The sequence below is a fragment of the Dendrobates tinctorius genome, unplaced genomic scaffold (genome assembly GCF_039654945.1).
Source record: "Dendrobates tinctorius isolate UK_male_01 unplaced genomic scaffold, ASM3965494v1 ptg000020l, whole genome shotgun sequence".
Taxonomy (NCBI): domain Eukaryota; kingdom Metazoa; phylum Chordata; class Amphibia; order Anura; family Dendrobatidae; genus Dendrobates; species Dendrobates tinctorius.
Genome location: NW_027361688.1, coordinates 2,984,607 through 3,010,141, shown reverse-complemented (window position 1 = coordinate 3,010,141; position 25,535 = coordinate 2,984,607). Strand labels below are relative to the sequence as shown.

Here is a 25,535-nt window from a genome sequence, read left to right as displayed (position 1 = left end):
GAGAAAAGGCGCCTGTAAGCATTATGGGAAACGCGACTTTGGCGCTCGGGTCGCCGACCGCATGGCCGACCTCACAATATGGTCGGGTTTCGCTTGGCAAAACCCGACTTTGCCATAAGTCGGCGACTTATGAATCTGGCCGACCTGTTTCGCTCAACTCTAGTCACCAATGACTTACTAACTGCCAAGTACAAGCGACAACAAACCGCTGCATGACCAGCTCTGCCTTCACCTACTGTATCCTCACCCAGCCCTTGTAGACTGGGAGCCATCGCGAGCTGGGTCCTCTCCTCTCTTGTATCAGTCGGTTACTCGTTTTGTTCGAGATTATTTAACTTGTTTTTATTATGTGTACCCCTCCTCACAAGTAAAGTGCCAAGGAATAAATGGCGCAAAAATAATAAATAATAATGATAAACTGTAGCCTAGGAAGTTTGTGCATGGAAACGCAACCATAAAATAGCAGCTCTGCTGCTCGAGGTTAGAGGACAGCCTAAGGTTGCAGATAATCCTGGTGGCTCACATCCTGCATCTCCAGCCTCATATGGTCTCCAGTCTTCCTTTGCTGCATCCTTTTTGGACTCAATCCCTTACACGCTCTTTCCTTTGTCTTTGGATGTACAGGTCGTCCTTTCCTTTAGAGGGGGTCTCCCTCTCCCATCCACAAGGTTGTTGTGTCACTTCAGGAACCTCAGACATTACTTCCTATGAAGCAATCGTGAAGAAACAACCTTCTCAAATTTTCCCTTTATTCACGTTTTTTCTATACCACCTGACCTTCATGTAACTATTCAGCAATGACGTTGCAGAATCTCTGCTGGATAGGCGTCCGCCTTCACTAACCTAAGGGACGGGCTATAGGTTAGGGAAGGGCTGGATAAATACAGGCAGCAGCTTGTGCTCTGCGAGACACTGGGACACATTGCACCATGGCTCTGAAGCCGGACTCCTACGTGGTGCTTAACGATGGGAATAAAATGCCAGTGATCGGATTTGGCACCTACGCCCCGGACACGGTGAGTGCATCAGACATAAAGTAAAGGCTGCACCACTCAAACCAAAGCAAAGCGGCATTACTGCCGGTCTCTCGCCAGCTCTATGTTTCTCTTTGCACAGTACAACCATTACGCCATTTACCCCATAGGGAAGCATAGAGAGTGTCCAGTATTTCTGGCAACTCTGCAATTTAAACATGACTTATAATGATTGCATCTCATTCCGCACAGTACACCAAAGAACAGGCCGGTGAGAGCACCAAGGTCGCCATTGAGGTCGGATACCGTCACATTGATTGTGCATTTTTCTATGGTAATGAGGTCCAGGTCGGTCAAGCCATTAGATCAAAGATTGCTGATGGGACGGTGAAGCGGGAAGACATTTTTTACACTGGGAAGGTAACTGCAGAACGTAAAGTTCTAAACAATCAAAATTTATCTTTTTTTATCAGAAATATGGCCACTAGGTGGCGATGCCGACCTGTTATAGATTTTAATTTATTCTGCAGCTTTCGAGCAATAACCAAGCTCCCGAGAGAGTTCGACCCGCTCTGGAAAAATCTCTGAAGGATCTACAGCTGGATTACATGGATCTCTTCCTTATCCATTCCCCGGTGGAGTTCAAGGTCCTTAAATATATAAGTGGGATCGATCAGCCATTGCTTCTATTTAGTTCTGTGATTGAAGCAGAAGACATGATACCTTGTGAATTATATGTGAATCTTTTTTCTTTCCAGCCTGGTGATGATCTCCTTCCCATGGATGAAAATGGGAAATTCATTTTTCATAACACCGATATCCGGGAAACATGGAAGGTAAACAGTCGGGTACTGGTTGTCTTAAATAGCTTGATGTAGCCAAGTAAGGTGGCAGCTCTTAAGATGGCTTCCATGGACAGGATCCCAGGGAACATTGATCTTCACCCTTTAACACTTAAATAAAGGGATCTGGATTTATGTGTGGCCGCCTGGGTTGATTTCACAGAGTGGCTGCTGGCCGGTGGAGTTGGCTGGCAGAAAATAAACAGAAAGATGGGTAAGAACTAGGAGGTCAAAGTCAAGAACAAAATCGAGTCACATAAGGTAGTCAATACATAAGCCGGGGTCAAGGACGGGAATAAACAGGTGGAGTCACAGCTGGAAATTAGGAAGAAACCAGATAAAGTAAAATACTGACTTCAGGGGTTATAATTATCTAAGTGTTGATCGGGACTCTAAACAGAATAACTTTTCCTCCAACATGCGGGGTAAGATTCCCAGTTTCTGAAAGAGAATTTCACAGATTATCTCACCCCATCTTCTAGGCTATGGAAGCGTGCAGAGATGCCGGGCTTGCCAGGTCCATCGGGGTCTCCAATTTTAATAGAAGACAGCTGGAGCTGATTCTCGACATGCCAGAACTCAAGTACAAACCAGTGTGCAACCAGGTACATGTCATGAACCATTAGGGATAATATATACCTAAATATCCTAAAGAATTAGAAAAACATACTTTTTTTAAAAAAAAAACAGTGCCACTCTTTCCCACAGACTGTGTGTGGTATTGCAGTTCATCCTCATTCACGTTAATGAAGCTGCAATACCAGATGGACAAGTATGGAGCTGTTTCTGTAAAAAAAGCAAAGATAGCTATATTGCTCTATTATTATACCATCAACATGTTTAGAGTGACATGTTCTTTAAATACCGTAATTGTATATTGTACACATTGTTATATATAGTAATGAGCCGTTATATCTCTTCACAGGTAGAATGTCACATATTCCTCAATCAGAGCAAATTACTGGAGTTCTGCAAATCTCATGATATTGTGCTGGTCGGATACAGTGTACTGGGGTCCAGCAGAATAGAGGGCTGGTAAGAACAAGAACATTGTTTTTTTTTAAATATATATGATGGTGTCCTAGAAAAAAGGCAAATTTAAGGAAATAAATATTATAATACTTCCCCTATATACAAGAATATGTACAAGAATATATCTACTATAATACTGCTTCTGTGTACAAGACTATAACTACTATAATACTGCTCCCTATATACAAGAATATAACTACTATAATACTGCCCCTATGTACAAGAATATAACTACTATAATACTGCCCCTATGTACAAGAATATAACTACTATAATACTGCCCCTATGTACAAGAATATAACTACTATAATACTGCCCCTATGTACAAGAATATAACTACTATAATACTGCCCCTATGTGCAAGAATATAACTACTATAATACTGCCCCTATGTACAAGAATATAACTACTATAATACTGCCCCTATGTACAAGATTATAACTACTATAATACTGCTCCCTATGTACAAGAATATAACTACTATAATACTGTCCCCTATGTACAAGAATATAACTACTATAATACTGCTTCCTATGTACAAGAATATAACTACTATAATACTGCCCCTATGTACAAGATTATAACTACTATAATACTGTCCCCTATGTACAAGACTATAACTACTATAATACTGCTCCCTATGTACAAGAATATAACTACTATAATACTGTCCCCTATGTACAAGAATATAACTACTATAATACTGCCCCTATGCACAAGATTATAACTACTATAATACTGCTCCCTATGTACAAGAATATACTATAATACTGTCCCCTATGTACAAGAATATAACTACTATAATACTGCTTCCTATGTACAAGAATATAACTACTATAATACTGCCCCTATGTACAAGAATATAACCACTATAATACTGTCCCCTATGTACAAGAATATAACTACTATAATACTGCCCCTATGTACAAGAATATAACTACTATAATACTGTCCCCTATTTACAAGAATATAACTACTATAATACTGTCCCCTATGTACAAGAATATAACTACTATAATACTGTCCCCTATGTACAAGAATATAACTACTATAATACTGCTTCCTATGTACAAGAATATAACTACTATAATACTGCCCCTATGTACAAGAATATAACTACTATAATACTGCTCCCTATGTACAAGAATATAACTACTATAATACTGTCCCCTATTTACAAGAATATAACTACTATAATACTGTCCCCTATGTACAAGAATATAACTACTATAATACTGCTCCCTATGTACAAGAATATAACTACTATAATACTCTCCCCTATGTACAAGAATATAACTACTATAATACTGCCCCTATGTACAAGAATATAACTACTATAATACTGACCCCTATGTACAAGAATATAACTACTATAATACTGCTCCCTATGTACAAGAATATAACTACGATAATATTGCTCCCTATGTACAAGAATATAACTACTATAATACTGCTCCTATGTACAGGAATATAACTACTATAATACTGCTCCTATGTACAAGAATATAACTACTATAATACTGCTCCCTATGTACAAGAATATAACTACGATAATATTGCTCCCTATGTACAAGAATATAACTACTATAATACTGCTCCTATGTACAGGAATATAACTACTATAATACTGCTCCCTATGTACAAGAATATAACTACGATAATATTTCTCCCTATGTACAAGAATATAACTACTATAATACTGCTCCTATGTACAAGAATATAACTACTATAATACTGCTCCTATGTACAGGAATATAACTACTATAATACTGCCCCCTATGTACAAGAATATAACTACTATAATACTGCCCCCTATGTACAAGAATATAACTACTATAATACTGCTCCCTATGTACAAGAATATAAATACTATAATACTGCCCCTATGTGCAAGAATATAACTACTATAATACTGCCCCTATGTACAAGAATATAACTACTATAATACTGCCCCTATGTACAAGATTATAACTACTATAATACTGCTCCCTATGTACAAGAATATAACTACTATAATACTGTCCTCTATGTACAAGAATATAACTACTATAATACTGCTTCCTATGTACAAGAATATAACTACTATAATACTGCCCCTATGTACAAGATTATAACTACTATAATACTGCTCCCTATGTACAAGAATATAACTACTATAATACTGTCCCCTATGTACAAGACTATAACTACTATAATTCTGCTTCCTATGTACAAGAATATAACTACTATAATACTGCCCCTATGTACAAGAATATAACTACTATAATACTGTCCCCTATGTACAAGAATATAACTGCTATAATACTGCCCCTATGTACAAGAATATAACTACTATAATACTGCCCCCTATGTACAAGAATATAACTACTATAATACTGCTCCCTATGTACAAGAATATAACTACTATAATACTGTCCCCTATGTAAAAGAATATAACTACTATAATACTGCTCCCTATGTACAAGAATATAACTACTATAATACTGACCCCTATGTACAAGAATATAACTACTATAATACTGCTCCCTATGTACAAGAATATAACTACGATAATATTGCTCTCTATGTACAAGAATATAACTACTATAATACTGCTCCTATGTACAGGAATATAACTACTATAATACTGCTCCTATGTACAAGAATATAACTACTATAATACTGCCCCTATATACAAGAATATAACTACTATAATAGTGCCCCTATGTACAAGTGTATAACTACTATAATATTGTCCCTATATACAAGAATATAACTACTATAATACTGCCCCTATGTACAAGAATATAACTACTATAATACTGCCCCTATATACAAGAATATAACTACTATAATACTGCTCCCTATGTACAAGAATATAACTACGATAATATTGCTCCCTATGTACAAGAATATAACTACTATAATACTGCTCCTATGTACAAGAATATAACTACTATAATACTGCTCCCTATGTACAAGAATATAACTATGATAATATTGCTCCCTATGTACAAGAATATAACTACTATAATACTGCTCCTATGTACAGGAATATAACTACTATAATACTGCTCCTATGTACAAGAATATAACTACTATAATACTGCTCCCTATGTACAAGAATATAACTACGATAATATTGCTCCCTATGTACAAGAATATAGCTACTATAATACTGCTCCTATGTACAAGAATATAACTACTATAATACTGCTCCTATGTACAGGAATATAACTACTATAATACTGCCCCCTATGTACAAGAATATAACTACTATAATACTGGCCCCTATGTACAAGAATATAACTACTATAATACTGGCCCCTATGTACAAGAATATAACTACGATAATATTGCTCCCTATGTACAAGAATATAACTACTATAATACTGCTCCTATGTACAGGAATATAACTACTATAATACTGCTCCTATGTACAAGAATATAACTACTATAATACTGCTCCTATGTACAAGAATATAACTACTATAATACTGCTCCCTATGTACAAGAATATAACTATGATAATATTGCTCCCTATGTACAAGAATATAACTACTATAATACTGCTCCTATGTACAGGAATATAACTACTATAATACTGCTCCTATGTACAAGAATATAACTACTATAATACTGCTCCTATGTACAAGAATATAACTACTATAATACTGCTCCCTATGTACAAGAATATAACTATGATAATATTGCTCCCTATGTACAAGAATATAACTACTATAATACTGCTCCTATGTACAGGAATATAACTACTATAATACTGCTCCTATGTACAAGAATATAACTACTATAATACTGCTCCCTATGTACAAGAATATAACTACGATAATATTGCTCCCTATGTACAAGAATATAACTACTATAATACTGCTCCTATGTACAAGAATATAACTACTATAATACTGCTCCTATGTACAGGAATATAACTACTATAATACTGCCCCCTATGTTCAAGAATATAACTACTATAATACTGGCCCCTATGTACAAGAATATAACTACGATAATATTGCTCCCTAGGTACAAGAATATAACTACTATAATACTGCTCCTATGTACAGGAATATAACTACTATAATACTGCTCCTATGTACAAGAATATAACTACTATAATACTGCTCCCTATGTACAAGAATATAACTACTATAATACTGCTCCTATGTACAGGAATATAACTACTGTAATACTGCCCCTATGTGCAAGAATATAACTACTTTAATACTGCTCCCTATGTACAAGAATATAACTACTATAATACTGCCTCTATGTATAAGAATATAACTACGATAATATTGCTCCCTATGTACAAGAATATAACTACTATAATACTGCTCCTATGTACAGGAATATAACTACTATAATACTGCTCCTATGTACAAGAATATAACTACTGTAATACTGCCCCTATGTGCAAGAATATAACTACTATAATACTGCTCCTATGTACAGGAATATAACTAATATAATACTGCTCCTATGTACAAGAATATAACTACTATAATACTGCCCCTATGTACAAGAATATAACTACTATAATACTGCTCCTATGTACAAGAATATATCTACTATAATACTGCCTCCTATGTATAAGAATATAACTACTATAATACTGCTCCTATGTACAAGAATATAACTACTATAATACTGCCCCCTATGTATAAGAATATAACTACTATAATACTGCTCCTATGTACAAGAATATAACTACTATAATACTGCCTCCTATGTATAAGAATATAACTACTATAATACTGCTCCTATGTACAAGAATATAACTACTATAATACTGCCTCCTATGTATAAGAATATAACTACTATAATACTGCTCCTATGTACAAGAATATAACTACTATAATACTGCCTCCTAGCTGTGAGGTTGTGTGTCAGTGGTTCTCCTGATGTCTGGAGCAAGCCCAGGGAGGGGCCACCCTGGGTGGGGAAGCTCCCCTGGCAAGGCCCAGGCTTCCCGGCCTACACTGGGACTAGCCTCCCAGGCTTCTACCAAAGGGAATGTTAATCCCAAAGCCATGGTGGGACCAGTGAATGCAGCGAGTCAAAGCTGCAGCAGTTCTATGAAGAAGGAAACAGTTGTGAGTAAAGTTTTGGGAGGAAAACCTTCTCCAGTTCCAGCAAAGAAGCAAGAAGGTAATGTGTCAGTGAGTGATGGAAACCAGCAGAATGTGAAGTCTTGTAGCTCCCCAGTCAGTAAGCAGCTCCTGCCTGGTGCACAGGTGAGATCGGCCCCAGCTGTGCAGATCACCTCTCCTGCTTCCAGGCAGAGACGGACGTCTTTGGAAAGGCAGACAATGCAGGAGAACCTACAGCAGCATGGCAGTATGGCGCGGTCAGGACGCACACGGTCGCAATCAGGTGGCAGCGATAAACCTGCTGCGGAGCCTGCATCCAGCCAAGGGGCCACAAAACCATCCGTGGTGGACCCGCACAAGACTGTCTTCAAAACCCCTGTACCCGTGGTCAAGACTGAGCCTGTGGAGCCGGCGCGTGCACCCGAGCTGCAGCTAGCGGATGAGATACCGGGACTTGTCCGAAAACTGGGTGAGTTACAGCAGCAAAAAAAGCGCTGCAAATGGAGGTAGACTTCATCTATAGCCTGAAGACCACTAATCCTGCCAGTAATGACGCCTATGACCTGAGACTGAACACACTGGGTGTACAGCTGGCGAGTGTTGTGCAGGACACTGAATCTGTGCTGGAGAGCATGGGGCCCCTGGCAGAGACCTACAGGAACCGGGAGCGGTTCACCTCCTATAAGCAGGACTGTGCTGTAGAGGCCAGGACCCCTGATGTTCAGGACGGGACCCCCCAGCAGCGGACACGGCCAGTGTTACAGGCTGCCCGCTTCTGCTTCCAGGAGGGAAAACAGCTGCAGCAGCAGGCAGCTCAGTGTGAACAGGAGCATGCACTTCAGACTGCAGCAGAGGCACCACAGGTCCCAGAGTGCCCCACACAGGAGCAGGACAGTGTATGTGAGACTGTTTGTGCTGATGAGACAGTCGAGTGTGAACAGGAGCACACTGCAGACTCCAGCAGAGGCACCACAGGTCCCAGAATGCCCCACACAGGAGCAGGACAGTATTTGTGAGACAGTTTGTGCTGATGAGGCCGAGGCACAGACTGTGGCTGGGGATGCTGTGCCCATGGGGTCGGGGGTTGGAGGGGTTTCACACTCTGTATTGGACGTCGCACTGTCTGATGATAATGATGCTGCTCATGATAATGTGCATGATATGTGTGATTATCCCCCTTTGCCATCTAGTCCACAAGGTGTGACAGCCCCCCCTGCTGCAGGCCCTCTCCCTGTCAGTCAGCCCAGTGTGACCCGGCAGGTGCCCCCCAGGAATGCCTGGAGCCGCGGCGCCCCATCCTTCACTTCCAGCGCCAGGTACACCGGCCAGACATTCAAGCGCATTAATGTGGTGCGGTTTAAATACATAGGTGCCAAGGAGGATCTGCCACAACGCAGGTATGTGGTGAGAGAGCTGCTCTGCGGCCAGATGGGGTTTGTGGCAAATGAGATACTGGCAGTGTCTAATCTTCAGGACAGGCAGGGCTACGAGGTCAGCTTCAAGCTCATGTCTGACCTGGATAGATTCTGGGCCAATTACCCCAAGTTCAGAGATGCTGAGGGCTGGAATAAGTTTGTGTTGGTTCCTATCTCCAGGCCAGACACTGTCACAGTAAACATCACGTTCTGGAATGAGGCCGTTACTCCACAGGACATCGAGGTGTGGCTCCGGAGACACTGTGACCTCGTCTCTGGGCTCGCCAAGGTCAGAGATGAGGATGGTATCTGGACAATGGGGTGGCGGGTCTTGGTGAAACTGCGGCAATGTGAGAACATCACTGCCCACTTACCCAACTCCTTCTTCATTGGGAGGGAGAAGGGAAGGTGTTATTATCTCGGGCAACCCAGAAAGTGTTTCAAATGTGGTGGGAAAGGTCATCTGGCTAATGCCTGTACTGTGGTGAAGTGCAGTCTGTGTGGGGCAATCGGCCATGTCGCTGCGGACTGCCGGGACGTCAGGTGCAACCTCTGTGGTAGGATGGGCCACCCTCACAGGGACTGTCCAGACGCCTGGCACAACATCTGCAGAGTCTCCCCTGATGAGTCTGTGATGGCAGGGGCAGAGGCTCCGGAGGATGAGGATGTGGTGGCAGGGACACATGAGGAGGAGTGTTTAATGTCAGGAGAGATGTTGACCAGCTCAGATGCCCAGCAGGAGTCCACTCAGGCAGCACCAGAGAAGCAGGGTGCAGAGGGGAACATGGAGGTCGTCCATCAGGTCCAGCAGCCTCAGATAGCCCCCCCTTCAGCATCGCTGTCTGTATCTGATGACTGGAGCATTAATAATAATAAAAGGAAGAAAAAGAACACATCCTCCCGTAAACCTGAGGCAGAATATGACACTGGTCAGACTGCTAGTAAGAAGGTTCAGAATTCTGCAGGAGTGATGGTCGTGTCCAACAAGTATGGAGTTTTATCTGAGTCCAATGGTGACGATTATGAGGAAGAGTTGAGGAAAGTTGATGCTGAGTGTGACAGGGACATAGAGGACCATCCCCCGCCAAAGCGGAAGCCCTTATCTGTAGACCCTCAGGTAGAGTCTGACATGGACACCAGTGGTGGACAGAACATCTCTGACTCATGATGATGGCTATTACTCTGCTCTTTCTATATTGTGTTGTGATGGCGGGGTTCTCATTGACAGTGACCTCGAGCAATGTGAATAGCATTAAGCTGAGGAGAACTAGACACACGGTGTATGAACATCTCAAATATCTGGACACAGATGTCATCTTCCTGCAGGAGACACGACTGACATCTCTGGGGCTTATGAGAGAGGCTGAGAGGGAATGGCGGTCTGGTCCTTCTTTCTGGTCACTGGCTGTGGAGCCTTATGCCGGGGTCGCTGTCCTGTTTAACACCAATGATGTGACTGTGCATAGGATGACGGAGGTGGTCATGGGAAGATGTCTGGTCCTGGAAGTCACTGTCCATGGGAGGCGACTCCGGCTTATTAACATCTATGGGCCACAGACAGTGACGGACAGGATCCAGCTGTTTAATGACGTCAAGCCTTACCTCTTCACTTCTCTTCCAGTGGTGATGGCGGGGGACTTTAATGCCATAATGACATCAGGTGACAGCTCCTCGGGCAGGGCAGTGACCAGGGACGGTAAGGTCCTACATAACGTTATAATGCAGGCAGGACTGACCGACGTTTTCACACAGGGTGGGCGACAGCCAAAATTCACGTATTCATGTTCCAACAGGAGCAGTAGGATAGACTTTGCTTTTGTCAGTCCTACTGAGGCTGTCGGCGCCCTGAGTGAGAAGGTCGTCCCTTACTCTGATCACCTCGCCTTGTGCTTCTCTTTGGGTTCCTCTAACCGTCCGGACATTGGTAGAGGGTTGTGGAAGCTTAATTCCAGTCTCCTGGATGATGCCTATGTTCAGAGCCGTGTTCACTTCCTTATCCAGCTTCATCTAGACAGGGTTGACTTCTATGACAACATGACCGACTGGTGGGAGGACGTCAAGGAGGATATCAGATCCCTCTTAAAGAGACTGTCAGTTAATAAAGGGAAGAATAAGTACAGCCAGTACCTAAAGCTGCGCAAAGAATTGGAGTCACTGTATTCGGCGGGCGGGGATGACAAAGTGAAGATCGACCGGCTGAAATCTGAGATAAAGCAGTATCAGTATAGCAGGTATACCTCCCTGGTTCTTGAACGGGATTATGGGTCCTTAGGGGCCCCTGATCCCTTTGAGAATTGCAGGGAGAGGGTGGCCAAAAAAATGGTCACGGGTCTCATTGACTCCCAGGGTGTATTGCAGGATTCACGGGAGGGTATCCTGGAGGTGGTGAGATCTTACTATGCTGACTTGTTTCAGAGGAAAGTTTTGGATAAAGATAAGATGGCTCAATTCTTGGAGGCAACTCCAGCGCCTGATACTAATGATCTGGACTTTTCTCCTTTGACAGCAGAATTAACGGTGGAAGAAGTTAAGGAGGCTATTGATAAGTTATATCTGAAGAAGGCACCAGGTCCAGATGGTATAACAGCAGAATTTTATAAGAAATTCAGAGACCTCCTGGCTCCAATTCTCGTGGATGTGTATAGAAATTGTCTAGAAAATCACCTGATGCCTCCATCCATGAGAGTGTCCTCGTTAATTCTGCTGTCTAAAGGTAAAGAGCCGAGTGACATCAAGAACTGGAGGCTGATTGCCCTCTTGAATGTGGACAGGAAGATTCTAGCAAAGATCCTATTTTCTAGATTAGTCTGTTTGTCCCCGGCACTGTTGGCAGGCTCTCAGTTTGGCACAGTAAAAGGGCGGAACATCTCTGGAGCAGTCATCTCGATACGAGAGATGTTTGAGAGATGTAAAGTTCTGCGGTGTGGGAGATATGTTGTTAGTCTGGACCAGGCTAAAGCCTTTGACAGGGTTGATCATGACTATCTGTGGGCCACTTTGTCAAAGTACGGTATTCCGGGACAATTTGTGGATTGGTTGAAGACGTTGTACAGAGAGGCGGTGAGCTTTCCTCTGATTAATGGTTGTCAGGGTGACACTTTTGGAGTTGGGGCGGGGGTGAGACAGGGTTGCCCAATGAGTCCGCTCCTGTATGTTTTTGCCCTAGACCCGTTTCTGAGGTCACTGCAGGAGTGCGATTTTCAGGGGGTGCCGGTCCCCCACTGCCCGCCTCTGAATGTTGTTGCCTATGCGGACGATGTGACGCTGGTGATCTCCAATCCTCGTGAGGTGCAGATGTTATCTGCGTCCATCAGAAGCTACTCAGAGGCCTCCGGGTCTCTGGTCAACCTTGAAAAGAGTCAAGCTCTGTGGACATTAGATACTGAGCCCAGCTTTGATCTGCCGCAGTTTTCCAAAGCCTCCACCCATATTAAGATCCTAGGGGTTAAAATTTGGGAGGGATGATAATGCCACGCTAAATTGGGAGGAGAAATTGGAAACCGGAAATGCAAAGGTTCAGCGATGGAAGAACTGGAGGCTGACCTACAGAGAAAGGGTCACAATGTTGAAGACTTACCTGGTCCCCGTTTTCTTGTATGTCTCTGTCATTTTCCCTTTACCAGAATCTTTCTCAGCGAGGCTCTTCAGCCTGTTCTTCCAGCTCTTGTGGGGGAATAGGATGAACCTGATAAAGAGGGGAATAACATACCTACGGCGGAGAGAGGGTGGGCTGGATATGTTGAATCCAAGGGTTTTCTTTGACTCCTTGTTTCTAAAGGTGAATTTTGGGAACATGGACTCAAACAGTAGCTCCCTGTGGGTAAATAGTATCAGGTACTGGATATTGCCTTTTGCAGAATCTTGGGTGCGAGGCGGCAGTCTCAAGAGGAGGAGATGGACAGGTGACCACCTCCCCCAGTATCTGGACTATGGTCTGAAGTGTGTTAGGAGGTGGGGACTGGAGAGGTCTTACATTGAGAGCAGTACGAGAAGAGACCTGTATGCTCGTGTATGTAGGACTTTCTTCTACTCTCCACTGGCCCTGAGAGATTGTGTCACCACCACCCTGCAGGAAAGCCTTAGGTTCCTAAACGGGAAACGGCTTCCTCCTAAACTGTTTGATGTCACTTGGCTTTCACTGCATAGTCGGCTCTTTGTCAGAGGGAACCTGAAACATCTGTGTGTCTCTGATCGGAATTGTCCCCTTGGTTGTCAGCAGGAGGAAACTATGGAGCACTTTATATGTGATTGCTGGGGAGGGAGGAAGATCTGGGAGGAAGTGTCAGATAATCTAAAAATCCCCAGACTGCGGACTCTAAAGTATCCTGACATAATCTATGGTGTCCCCTCCACTGTTAGTAACATCAACAGAGAGACAATGTACATTATAATCAGTGTCATCAAATACTATCACTGGCACATGAGAACCCGGGTGTCACTGCACAATGAGCCGTTCGATCACACCGCTGCCGCCAATCAGGTTATGTCAGAACTCCGGTGGATAAAATCACTAGAAGTTGGAAGGAGTCTAAGAAACATAACGTTATGGAGAAACGTAAAATTCAGTTAGAAAATATGATAATGTTTTGTTTTTTTTTGTTTTGTTTTTTTTGTTTTTGTTTTTTTTCCCCTCTAACTTTCTTTTTCCATCCCCAGGTGTGGACACTTTAATTTATTGATGAATATGATCTGATTATTAGTGCTGTGTATATATTACCTAAGTGGTTTGTGTTTTGTAATACTGGATGATTTTTGTTTTATTATAATTGTATTTATGTTTGGGTTTTATAATAAAAATTGCCCCCTATATACAAGAATATGTACAAGAATATAACTACTATAATACTGCCCCTATGTACAAGACTATAACTACTATAATACTGCCCCTATATACAAGAATATGTACAAGAATATAACTACTATAATAGTGCCCCTATGTACAAGAATATAACCACTATAATACTGCCCCTGTAGTGAAACCTCCACCCGGGGGAGCTGGTGAGGGAAGAAGAGAGGTTATACACTAAGAGCAGCAACCCTGAGCAACAGCACAGGTGCCACAGGTAACGAGAGAGAATAGTCAGACGAACCGAGTCAGAAACTAACAGGAGCAGACGTACCAGAAGGAGCAGCAATACACGTAGTCAAAATACCAAAGCCGAGAGTCAGAAAGCCAGAACATGAGCACAGGGTCCAAAACGTTAGACGAAATACGTGGTCGGGGTACAAGCCAGGGAGTCAGATGCCAGAGAGGGAACGTAACAGCAGAAAGGAATACCAAGAGACGGGGTCAGAAATCAGTCCGGGTCATACACGTGAATATCAGTCCAAGGCAGGAGGATCACCAGGGTACAAGGGTCAGCGGCTCTAAACTGCAAGCTTGAGCTATCACTAACACTGGTCAGCAGGCTGTGAGGAATTGAAATAGCCCAGCTAGCTCCAGAACGAGGCTGAGGAGATTAACCCCCGCATGACCAGTCCGGAGTGAAGACAGCAGAAGATAAACTCCGGACTGGACCATGACAGTACCCCCCTCTCAATGGGGGGCCACTGGACCCCCAGGCTTCCCTGGATGACGAGCGTGAAAGGCCCGGACCAACCGATCCGCATGGACCGAATGCGCCGGCACCCATGACCGATCCTCAGGACCGTATCCTTTCCAATGGACCAAGTACTGAAGTGAACGACGGAGCATACGAGAATCCACCACCTGTTCCACCTCGTACTCGGTCTGCCCATCTACCATAACAGGCGGCGGGTGCGAGGGAGACTCATCAGAGGAAGGCACCGATGGCTTCAGAAGCGCTTTATGGAACACATTAGGAATCCGTAATGACGGAGGCAACCGCAGGCGAAAGACCACAGGATTAATCACCTCTAAAATCTCATACGGACCAATAAACTTGGGACCCAACTTAGCAGAGGGAATTCTCAGCCTTATGTTTTTGGTGGATAACCATACCTTATCCCCCACCTGATAAGTCGGCCCCACCGAGCGTCGTTTATCTGCAAAAAACTTATATTTGCCCTGAGCCTCCCCAATGTTTCTCTGAACTTCCCTCCAAACCTCCTCCAACCGCAAAAAGGCTGAATCAGCCCCTGGACACTCCGAATCTAGTCTGGAGAATTCACCAAAATGAGGGTGAAACCCATAGTTGCAGAAGAAAGGAGAAGTACCAGTAGACTGATTGACACGATTATTGAAGGCGAATTCCGCCATAGGTATCATAGAGCACCAATCATCCTGTCTGGATGTGACAAGACACCGCAGGATCTGCTCTAAAGACTGATTGGTCCTTTCAGTCTGACCATTGGTCTCGGGATGGTAGGCCGATGAAAAGGTCAGACTGATGCCCAGCCTTTTACAAAAATCTCTCCAGAATTTTGACACGAATTGCACCCCTCTATCAGACACCACACTGACAGGCACACCATGCAACCGAATCACATGCTCAATGAATAGCTTAGATAGAGTCTCAGCATTAGGAAGGCCCGTTAAGGGTACAAAATGTGCTTGTTTACTGAACCTATCCACAGCTACCCAGATCACGGTTTTGCCATTAGAGGGTGGGAGATCGGTGATAAAATCCATGGACAGGTGAGTCCACGGTCTATCCGGAATTGGCAGTGGCACCAATTCCCCGGCCGGCCGGTTGTGGGAGGCTTTAGCGCGGGCACAAGTTTCACAGGAGGACACAAAACCAGTGACGTCAGAAGTCAACGAGGGCCACCAGAACAGCCTAGTGATGGCTTTACGAGTGGCCGAGATTCCTGAATGCCCACTCAGAGCCGAGTCGTGGAACTCCCGAAGCACCCTTAACCGATACTGGACAGGCACAAAGAGCTTATTTTCAGGTATGGATGGGGGAGCTAGAGATTGGGCCTCACGAATCTCCTGCTCCAATCTCTGGGACACCAAGGCCACCACCACCCCGCGCTGAAGAATGGAGGAAGGAGGCTCCGAAGGCGATACCGGATCTAGGCTGCGAGACAAGGCATCCGCCTTCACATTCTTGGAACTTGGTCTGAAAGTGATGGAAAACTGAAATCGGGAAAAAAAAAGTGACCACCTTGCCTGTCTCGGAGTCAGACGTTTGGCGGATTCGATGTAAGACAGATTCTTGTGATCTGTAATGACAGTGATACGATGGACAGCACCCTCCAAAAAATGCCTCCATTCTTCAAAAGCCAATTTAATGGCCAACAACTCTCGGTTACCCACATCATAATTCCTTTCAGCAGAGGAAAATTTTTTAGAAAAGAAGGCACAGGGTCTTAAGTTAGTTAATGTGGTGGGCCCCTGGGACAACACAGCCCCCACTCCCACCTCAGAGGCATCCACTTCTACGATGAATGGTTTAGACAAGTCAGGTTGCACCAGTACCGGAGCAGTCATGAAACGTTCTTTTAACAAAGAAAACGCCGCCACAGCTGGAGCTGACCAGTTTTTAAGATCCGCTCCCTTTTGGGTGAGATCAGTGAGGGGTTTGACCACTTGAGAGAACCCCTTGATGAATTTTCTGTAATAATTTGCGAAACCCAGAAATCGCTGAAGACCCTTGAGATCTCTGGGTTGCACCCAATCCACAATGGCCTGTACCTTCCTAGGGTCCATACGAAACCCCTCAGCGGACAGGATGACCCCTAGAAAGGACACTTCTTGAGTAAAAAATGAACACTTCTCCAATTTGGCAAAGAGTGAGTTCTCCCTGAGCCTCTGGAGAACCGCATGAAGATGACCCATATGACTTTGTCTATCAGAAGAATATATAAGTATATCGTCAAGATAGACAACTACAAAACGTCCAATAAAATCAGAAAAAACATGGTTAATGAAATTCTGGAATACCGCTGGTGCAGTAGTCAAACCGAAGGGCATAACCAAATTTTCAAACAGACCCTCAGAGGTGAGAAACGCAGTTTTCCCTTCATCCCCCTCCCGCATACGGATGAGATTGTATGCTCCCCTGAGGTCCAACTTAGAGAACCACCTGGCCCCCGACAATTGTTTGTACAAATCAGGTATCAGTGGGAGAGGATAAGCGTTTCTTATGGTTATTTTATTCAGTTCTCGAAAATCGAGGCATGGGCGTAAACCACCATCCTTCTTTTTTACAAAAAAGAACCCCGCTGCCACAGGAGAGACAGATGGCCGTATATGCCCTTTACGGAGGCTCTCAGAGATATACTCCTTCATAGCAGCCCGCTCAGGGCCGGAGAGATTGTACAGCCGGGCTTTGGGCAATTTGGCACCGGGAACAAGATCCACGGCACAATCGAATGGGCGGTGTGGTGGTAGAACCTCAGCCTCTTTTTCGGAGAACACATCCTTAAAACCCTTTAGCTACTCCGGAATACCCTCCAGGTTGACGGATGACATAGACACAGTAGCAAGACAATTTTCAGAACACCCAGGTCCCCATTTAACAATATCCCGGGACCCCCAGTCAATAACTGGGTTATGCCGTTGCAACCAGGGAAACCCTAACACCAGGCCAGAAGGGAGGTTATCCAAAACAAAGCATGACATGCGCTCCTGGTGTAGGGCCCCCACCCTGAGAGTAAATTCTTTAGAACTGAAATGGAGACCATCCTTAGTGAGAGGTGTAGAGTCAATAGCCACAATTTTTAAGGGAGTCTCCAACCTAACTGTCCCTAATCTACAGCGAGCCACCAGCTTAGAGTCAATCAGGTTCAGGGATGACCCACAGTCTACAAAAGCCGAAGTATGGAAAAAGCCGTTCTCAACACCAAGTTCCACCTTTAGCAGTACTCTTGAAAAGGAAGAAAAAGGTACCTGAGAGTCTGGGTGACCTCCACGATTATCACCCAGACTCAGCCGCTTGTTAGTCGGAGGACAGGAGGGGCAGTCTTTTTTCCAATGTCCGGGATCTCCGCAGAAAAAACACAATTTTCCATCACGTCGCCGTCTCCTCTCTTTCTCCTGGGGGTTGGTGGCTCCCACCTCCATAGGTTCAGATGGAAGCAAAACATCAGGGTTAGCAGGGAAAAACGGAACCCCTCGCTGAGTAACACCTCTCTCCCGCAGTCTCCGATCCATACGGATAGCCTGAGTCATAGCCTCCTCCAATGAACTGGGAGGTGGATGGAGAGCCAGAGCGTCCTTCAAGCAATCCGACAGTCCCTTCCTGAACAGACATCTCAGTGCAGAGTCGTCCCAGGACACCTCAGTGGACCATCGATGGAATTCGGAGCTGTACCATTCGGCTGAGTGCTTCCCTTGCCCCAGACCCAAAATAGTGTCCTCTGCCACCCTAACACGGTCCGGTTCGTCATAGATAAGTCCTAGGGCCTCAAAGAACCTATCTACCGACATCCGTTCAGGGGCAGTAGGGGGCAATGAAAAAGCCCAGGATTGGGGACCCTCCCTAAGTAAGGAGATAACAATCCCCACCCACTGAGTCTCATCCCCAGACGATCGGGGTCTAAGTGAAAACCATAATTTACAACTCTCCTTGAATATATGAAATTTATCTTTTTCGCCAGAAAATGTGTCAGGAAGTTTAACTGAGGGTTCAGGAGAGTGCAAAATAACATCTACAGAGTCACCTGGTGGACAAACAATATGAGAGGTGTTTCCCTGCATGGTCTTAATAGTCTCAGTCAGTTCTTTCTGTAAGTGGGTCTGAGACATGACAAGGGACTGATGATTCACAGAAAAGTCCTGCGCCATCTGTGTCAAACTGGACACTTGATCTGCCAAGTTATGCAGCAGATCCATGGCCAGAGAAAAAAAAAAGCAAAATCCCGTTTAAATGTGAGGTTAGTGATAATGTAGTGAAACCTCCACCAGGGGGAGCTGGTGAGGGAAGAGAGGTTATACACTAAGAGCAGCAACCCTGAGCAACAGCACAGGTGCAACAGGTAACGAGAGAGAATAGTCAGACGAACCGAGTCAGAAACTAACAGGAGCAGACGTACCAGAAGGAGCAGCAATACACGTAGTCAAACTACCAAAGCCGAGAGTCAGAAAGCCAGAACATGAGCACAGGGTCCAAAACGTGAGACGAAATACGTGGTCGGGGTACAAGCCAGGGAGTCAGATGCCAGAGAGGGAACGTAACAGCAGAAAGGAATACCAAGAGACGGGGTCAGAAATCAGTCCGGGTCATACACGTGAATATCAGTCCAAGGCAGGAGGATCACCAGGGTACAAGGGTCAGCGGCTCTAAACTGCAAGCTTGAGCTATCACTAACACTGGTCAGCAGGCTGTGAGGGATTGAAATAGCCCAGCTAGCTCCAGAACGAGGCTGAGGAGATTAACCCCCGCATGACCAGTCCGGAGTGAAGACAGCAGAAGATAAACTCTGGACTGGACCATGACACCCCTATGTACAAGAATATAACTACTATAATACTGTCCCCTATGTACAAGAATATATCTACTATAATACTGCCCTATATACAAGAATATAACTACTATAATACTGCCTGCTGTGAATTGTCTGGCTCGGACTTCAGAGCCGGAGTTTCCTCTGCTCCCTCTAGTGGTTGCTGGGGGTGGTGGAGCTGGCCAGGTTGATGGAGGTTCCCCACCTGATGATGATAATTGGGAACCTGGGATTTCTGGCTGGGAGCATATAATGGAGCAGACTGCCCTTGTTGGTTGCTGGTGATTTTTTTCTCCTTGTGCTTTTGGAGTTCCTCTGTCTCCTGCCTGATCTGCTTGTTCAGTTAAGTGATTCTTTTGTTAATCCTTAGCATCTAGTTTGGTTGTACTTTTGTTTGCTTTCTGCTTTGCTGCTAGGGTTCAGCGTACTCCCTGATGGGGGCTGGGCTGGGACCGACTCCATATGTTGCAGCTTGTGTCTGTTTGTTCAGTCCCCTGTTATATTGGTATCTATTTGCTTTGCTCCCAGTTTACACCTGAGTGCTGATATAGTGGGGGTGAGGTTGTGCGGCCTCAGGTTTTTTGTATATCAGATGTGTTGGATTTTTCAGGGTTTTTGCGTGATTGCAGACAGTGTCTTTTCTGTCCTGTCCTATCTAGACAGCTTGGGCCCCACCACTTGCTCAGTCTATTTTTCTGTATGTGTCTGTGCTTCATCTTGTCTCACCGACAATATATGTTTGGGGGCTATCTATTCCTTTGGGGATCTGCTCCGGGGCAGTTTAGATTTCACCTTTCTGGCTTTAGGCTTAGTTAGTTCTCCGGCTGTGACGAAGCATCTAGGGCATCGTAGGAACGCTCCACGGCTACTGCTAGTTGTGTTGATAGGATGAGGGATCTGCAATCCGCTCAGTTACCAACCTTTCTGGTTTCCTGGTGGCTTAGCCTTTTCCTGCCATCCTCCTCGGTGACCCATTCATACAACTGCCCCTATATACAAGAATATAACTACTATAATACTGTCCCTATGTACAAGAATATAACTACTATAATACTGCTCCCTACGTACAAGAATATAACTACTATAATACTGCTCCTATGAACAAGAATATAACTACTATAATACTGCCCCTATATACAAGAATATAACTACTATAATACTGCCCCTATATACAAGAATATAACTACTATAATACTGCCACCTATGTACAAAAATATAAATACTAAAATACTGCTCCTATATACAAGAATATAACTACTATATTACTGCCCCTATATACAAGAATATAACTACTATAATACTGCCCCTATATACAAGAATATAACTACTATAATACAGCCACCTATGTACAAAAATATAAATACTATAATACTGCTCCTATATACAAGAATATAACTACTATATTACTGCTCCTATGTACAAGAATATAACTACTATAATACTGCCCCTATATACAAGAATATAACTACTATAATACTGCTCCCTATGTACAAGAATATAACTACTATAATACTGCCCCAATGTAGAAGAATATAACTACTATAATACTGCTCCCTATGTACAAGAATATAGCTACTATAATACTGCCCCTATATACAAGAATATAACTACTATAATACTGCCCCCTATGTACAAGAATATAACTACTATAATACTGCCCCCTATGTACAAGAATATAACTACTATAATACTGTCCTCTATGTAGAAGAATATAAATACTATAATACTGCCCCTATATACAAGAATATAACTACTATAATACTGCCCCTATGTACAAGAATATAACTATTTGCTTCATTGCCCATGTTTTGCCCTTCACATCATGTCTCATGTAATAGTGACTGTCAAGTGATAGTAATAACGGTATCTTCCATAGTAGAATCATAGAATCGTAGAGTTGGAAGGGACCTCCTGGGCCTTCTGGTCCAACCCCCTGCTCAAAGCAGGATTCGCTAAATCATCCCTGTCAGATGTCTGTCCAGCCTCTGTTTGAAGACTTCCATTGAAGGAGAACTCACCACTTCTCGTGGCAGCCTGTTCTACTCATTGATCACTCTAACTGTCAAAAAGTTTTTTCTAATATCTAATCTGTGTCTCCTCCCATTCAGTTTCATCCCATTGCTTCTAGTCTTTCCTTGTGCAAATGAGAATAAAGATGATCCTTCTACAATGTGACAGCCCTTTAGATATTTGTAGACAGCTATTAAGTCTCCTCTCAGTCTTCTCTTTTGCAAACTAAACATTCCCAAATCCTGCAACCTTTCCTCATTAGACAGGGTTTGCAGACCGGTCACCATTCTGGTCGCTCTTTTCTGAACTTGCTCCAGTTTGTTGATGTCTTTTTTAAAATGTGGTGCCCAAAACTGGACACACTATTCCAGATGAGGTCTGACCAAAGAGGAGTAGAGGGCAATAATGACTTCACGTGATCGAGACTTTATGCTTCTGCTAATACATCCTAGAATTGCATTTGCCTTTTTTGCTGCTGCATCACACTGTTGACTCATATTCAGTCTGTGATCTATTAGTATACCTAAGTCTTTTTCACATGTGCTGTCACTTAGCCCTATTCCTCCCATTCTATATATGCTTTTTTCATTTTTATTGCCCAGATGTAGTACTTTGCATTTTTCCCTGTTAAAAACCATTCTGTTAGTTACTGCCCACTTCTCCAGTTTATTTATATCTTTTTGAATCCTCTCTCTCTCTTCTCTAGTATTAGCTATCCCTCCTAGCTTTGTGTCATCAGCAAATTTAATCAGTTTACCCTCAATTCCTTCATCTAAGATGTTGAACAATACAGGGCCCAGGACAGAGCCCTGTGGTACCCCACTTGAGACATTCTTCCAACTGGATGTGCAGCCATTTACGACCACTCTTTGGGTCCGATCACTAAGCCAGTTATGAATCCACCTAACAGTTGCCTTGTCCATTCCATACTTAGTCATTTTTTCAATAAGGATTGTATGAGATACTTTGTCAAATGCTTTGCTGAAGTCAAGATATACTATATCTACAGCATTTCCTTGATCCACCCAATCAGTGATTCCATCATAGAAGGAAATTAAGTTAGTCTGACATGACTTATTAGTTACAAACCCATGCTGACTCTGTTTAATCACTTCATTCTTACCCAGGTACTGACATACATGTTGTTTAATAATTTGTTCAAAGATCTTTCCAGGTATAGAAGTCAGACTCACCGGCCTATAGTTGCCTGGGTCCACCTTCTTACCCTTTTTGAAGATAGGAACAACATTTGCTCTTCTCCAGTCTTCTGGGACTTCTCCTGTTCTCCAAGAATTTTCAAAGATTATTGAGAGGGGTTCAAAAATTTCTTCTGCTATCTCCTTCAGTACTCTGGGGTGTAATTCATCTGGACCTGGAGACTTGAATTCATTTAGGTTAGCTAAGTGTTTCCTCACTATCTTTCTGTTTATAGATATCCTGGATTCTTCTATTCCCTTAATAGGACAGTGAAGAACAGTTGATGTTACATTTCCTTTCTGAGAGAAAACAGATGCAAAATAGGAATTTAAAAGTTCGACCTTCTCAACATCCTGTCTTACCATTTCATCATTTTCATCCTGTAAAAATCCTATAGCATCTTTGACTTTTCTTTTACTTTTGACATATCCCAAAATCCTTTATTATTGCTTTTCACATCTCTTGCAAGCCTCAATTCATTTTCAGCTTTAGCTAATCTGATTTGTGCCCTGCAGGTTCTGCAGACAGCATTATATTCTTCTTTAGATATGCCTCGCTCTTTGAATTTTATAAACATTTTTTTCTTCCTTTTTAGCATGTGCTTAAGTTCTGTGTTCATCCATCCTGGTTTCCTTAAATGCTTCCTATTCTTCCCTCTTTTCGGAATTGTTAACAACTGTGCTTTGAGAATTTCATTTTTCAAGATTTCCCATCCTTCCTGGACATTTTTGTCTTTAAGGATATCCAGCCATTGGATCCCTCCAATTCTCTTTCTGAATCCCTTAAAATCTGCCTTTCTGAAATCTAACCTTGACGTCTGAGTCTTCACAGGTCTTCCGCCTCTAGTTATCCAAAATTCTAAAATAGCATGGTCGCTATCTCCTAGGGTTCCAGCCACTTTTACCTCCTCAACCATTTCCTCCCTGTTTATAAGGATTAGATCCAAGGTAGCAGTTCCCCTTGTTTTCTCTCCTACCTTTTGGAAGATAAAGTTGTCAGCAAGAGAGGATAAAACTTTCCTTGACCTGTTAGTTTTGCCTGAGAGAGATTCCCAACAAATGTCTGGATAGTTGAAATCTCCCATGACAACTATGTCATATTTTTTGGAGACGCTGTCATTTCAAATCTGAGTCATAATAAGCGCTACAGCACAATAAAAATCAATATCCTGATTTGTATATTCTCTGTAGATTGCAATCTGCTAGACTAAGATATCAAGACACAAGTCTTGTACGCATATGATAGCATTACATATAGTGCGCATATAAGTGTCGTTCACAGATGGCCATATAATGACTCTTTTGTTGTTGTTTCTGGAGAACCATAAACCAATGTCCTTGTTGCCTATCCCTTTAACAAAATTTTAGGAAAAATGTATAATTTGTTTTATTTTCTTTCTGACAGGATTGATCAGAATTCGCCCAAAGTGCTTGAAGACCCCATTTTAAATACAGTCGCTAAGAAGCTGAGCCGCTCTCCTGCGCAGGTGGCCATGCGGTATTTGCTGCAGAGGGGATGTGTCGTCTTGGCAAAAAGTTTCAGCCCTGAGAGGATCAAGGAAAACTTCCAGGTAAATGAAGAAATTCCATTTTCAATATTCCTTCCTCTTAAAAATAATCTATATTTTTTTATTACTTTTCACTTACAGGTTTTTGACTTTGACTTAAGTGATGAAGACATGAAATCTCTAGATGGAGTCAATAAAAACCTGCGTTACCTGATTATTCATCCGTAAGTGTCTTTCCTGACGTTCAATGTTTCGAGAACATATTTATTTATATTTTATTTCTTTATATTTACTTTTATTTATTATTTTTACAACTATTTTAATGTATTTTTGTTTGTTATCTTTTATTTTATGTATTTATTTTTATATTCAATTTTTTTTAAATTTCAGCTGGAAAGAAAGCCCCAAGTATCCATATCACGATGAATATTAAGGACATCGACCAATTTCTCAGGATTCATCCAATTAACCTCCGTGTCTTGATATCTTAGTCTAGCAGATTGCGATCTACAGAGAATATACAAATTAGGATATGGATTTTTATTGTGCTGTAGCGCTTATTATGACTCAGATTAGAAATAACAGCACATACATACGTTTTAACATAAAATGATGTAAATACTTATGTCCCCCCAAAAAAAAGAAAAAAGTATTCAAGGAGTGAAACCTTTATTGGCTAACCAGAGAAATTATATTTGCAAGCTTTCAGAGCTCAAAAGGCCCCTTCATCAGGCTACATTACAAGTGGACTATAGTGGACAAGTGGACTATATTACTAGTTCACTTGTAATAAAGCCTGATGAAGGGGCCTTTTGAGCTCTGAAAGCTTGCAAATATATATAATGTCTCTGGTTAGCCATTAAAGGTATCACTCCTTGAATACTTTTCTCTTCTTTGGGGACATAAATATTTACATCGATTTTTCCGGCTAACACGGCACCACAATATTATTTTGTATTGTATTGTATCGTAACATACAATGAGAAATTCTATGACTGAGTTCAGATACTGCAATTCCACCTCAAAATACATTTTTATTCTAAGTCAAGAGTTCAGCATTCTTTTTTTATATTGAAATAAAATAAATTTTATGTTCAATTTAATTTGAAAGTGTCATC

At 42.6% G+C, this 25,535-nt stretch overlaps 1 protein-coding gene across 1 annotated transcript; it reads left to right on the top strand.

Annotated features, from left to right (window-relative positions):
• Window positions 1–859: 859 nt before the first annotated feature.
• Window positions 860–25,091, top strand: LOC141083294 (aldo-keto reductase family 1 member C1-like). Its single transcript, XM_073567476.1, has 9 exons — window positions 860–1,016; window positions 1,227–1,394; window positions 1,505–1,621; window positions 1,733–1,810; window positions 2,299–2,421; window positions 2,742–2,851; window positions 24,315–24,480; window positions 24,559–24,641; window positions 24,808–25,091. Exons 1-9 carry the CDS (start codon window positions 930–932, stop codon window positions 24,848–24,850), a joined length of 975 nt encoding a protein of 324 aa, XP_073423577.1. The 5' UTR covers window positions 860–929; the 3' UTR covers window positions 24,851–25,091.
• Window positions 25,092–25,535: the final 444 nt, after the last annotated feature.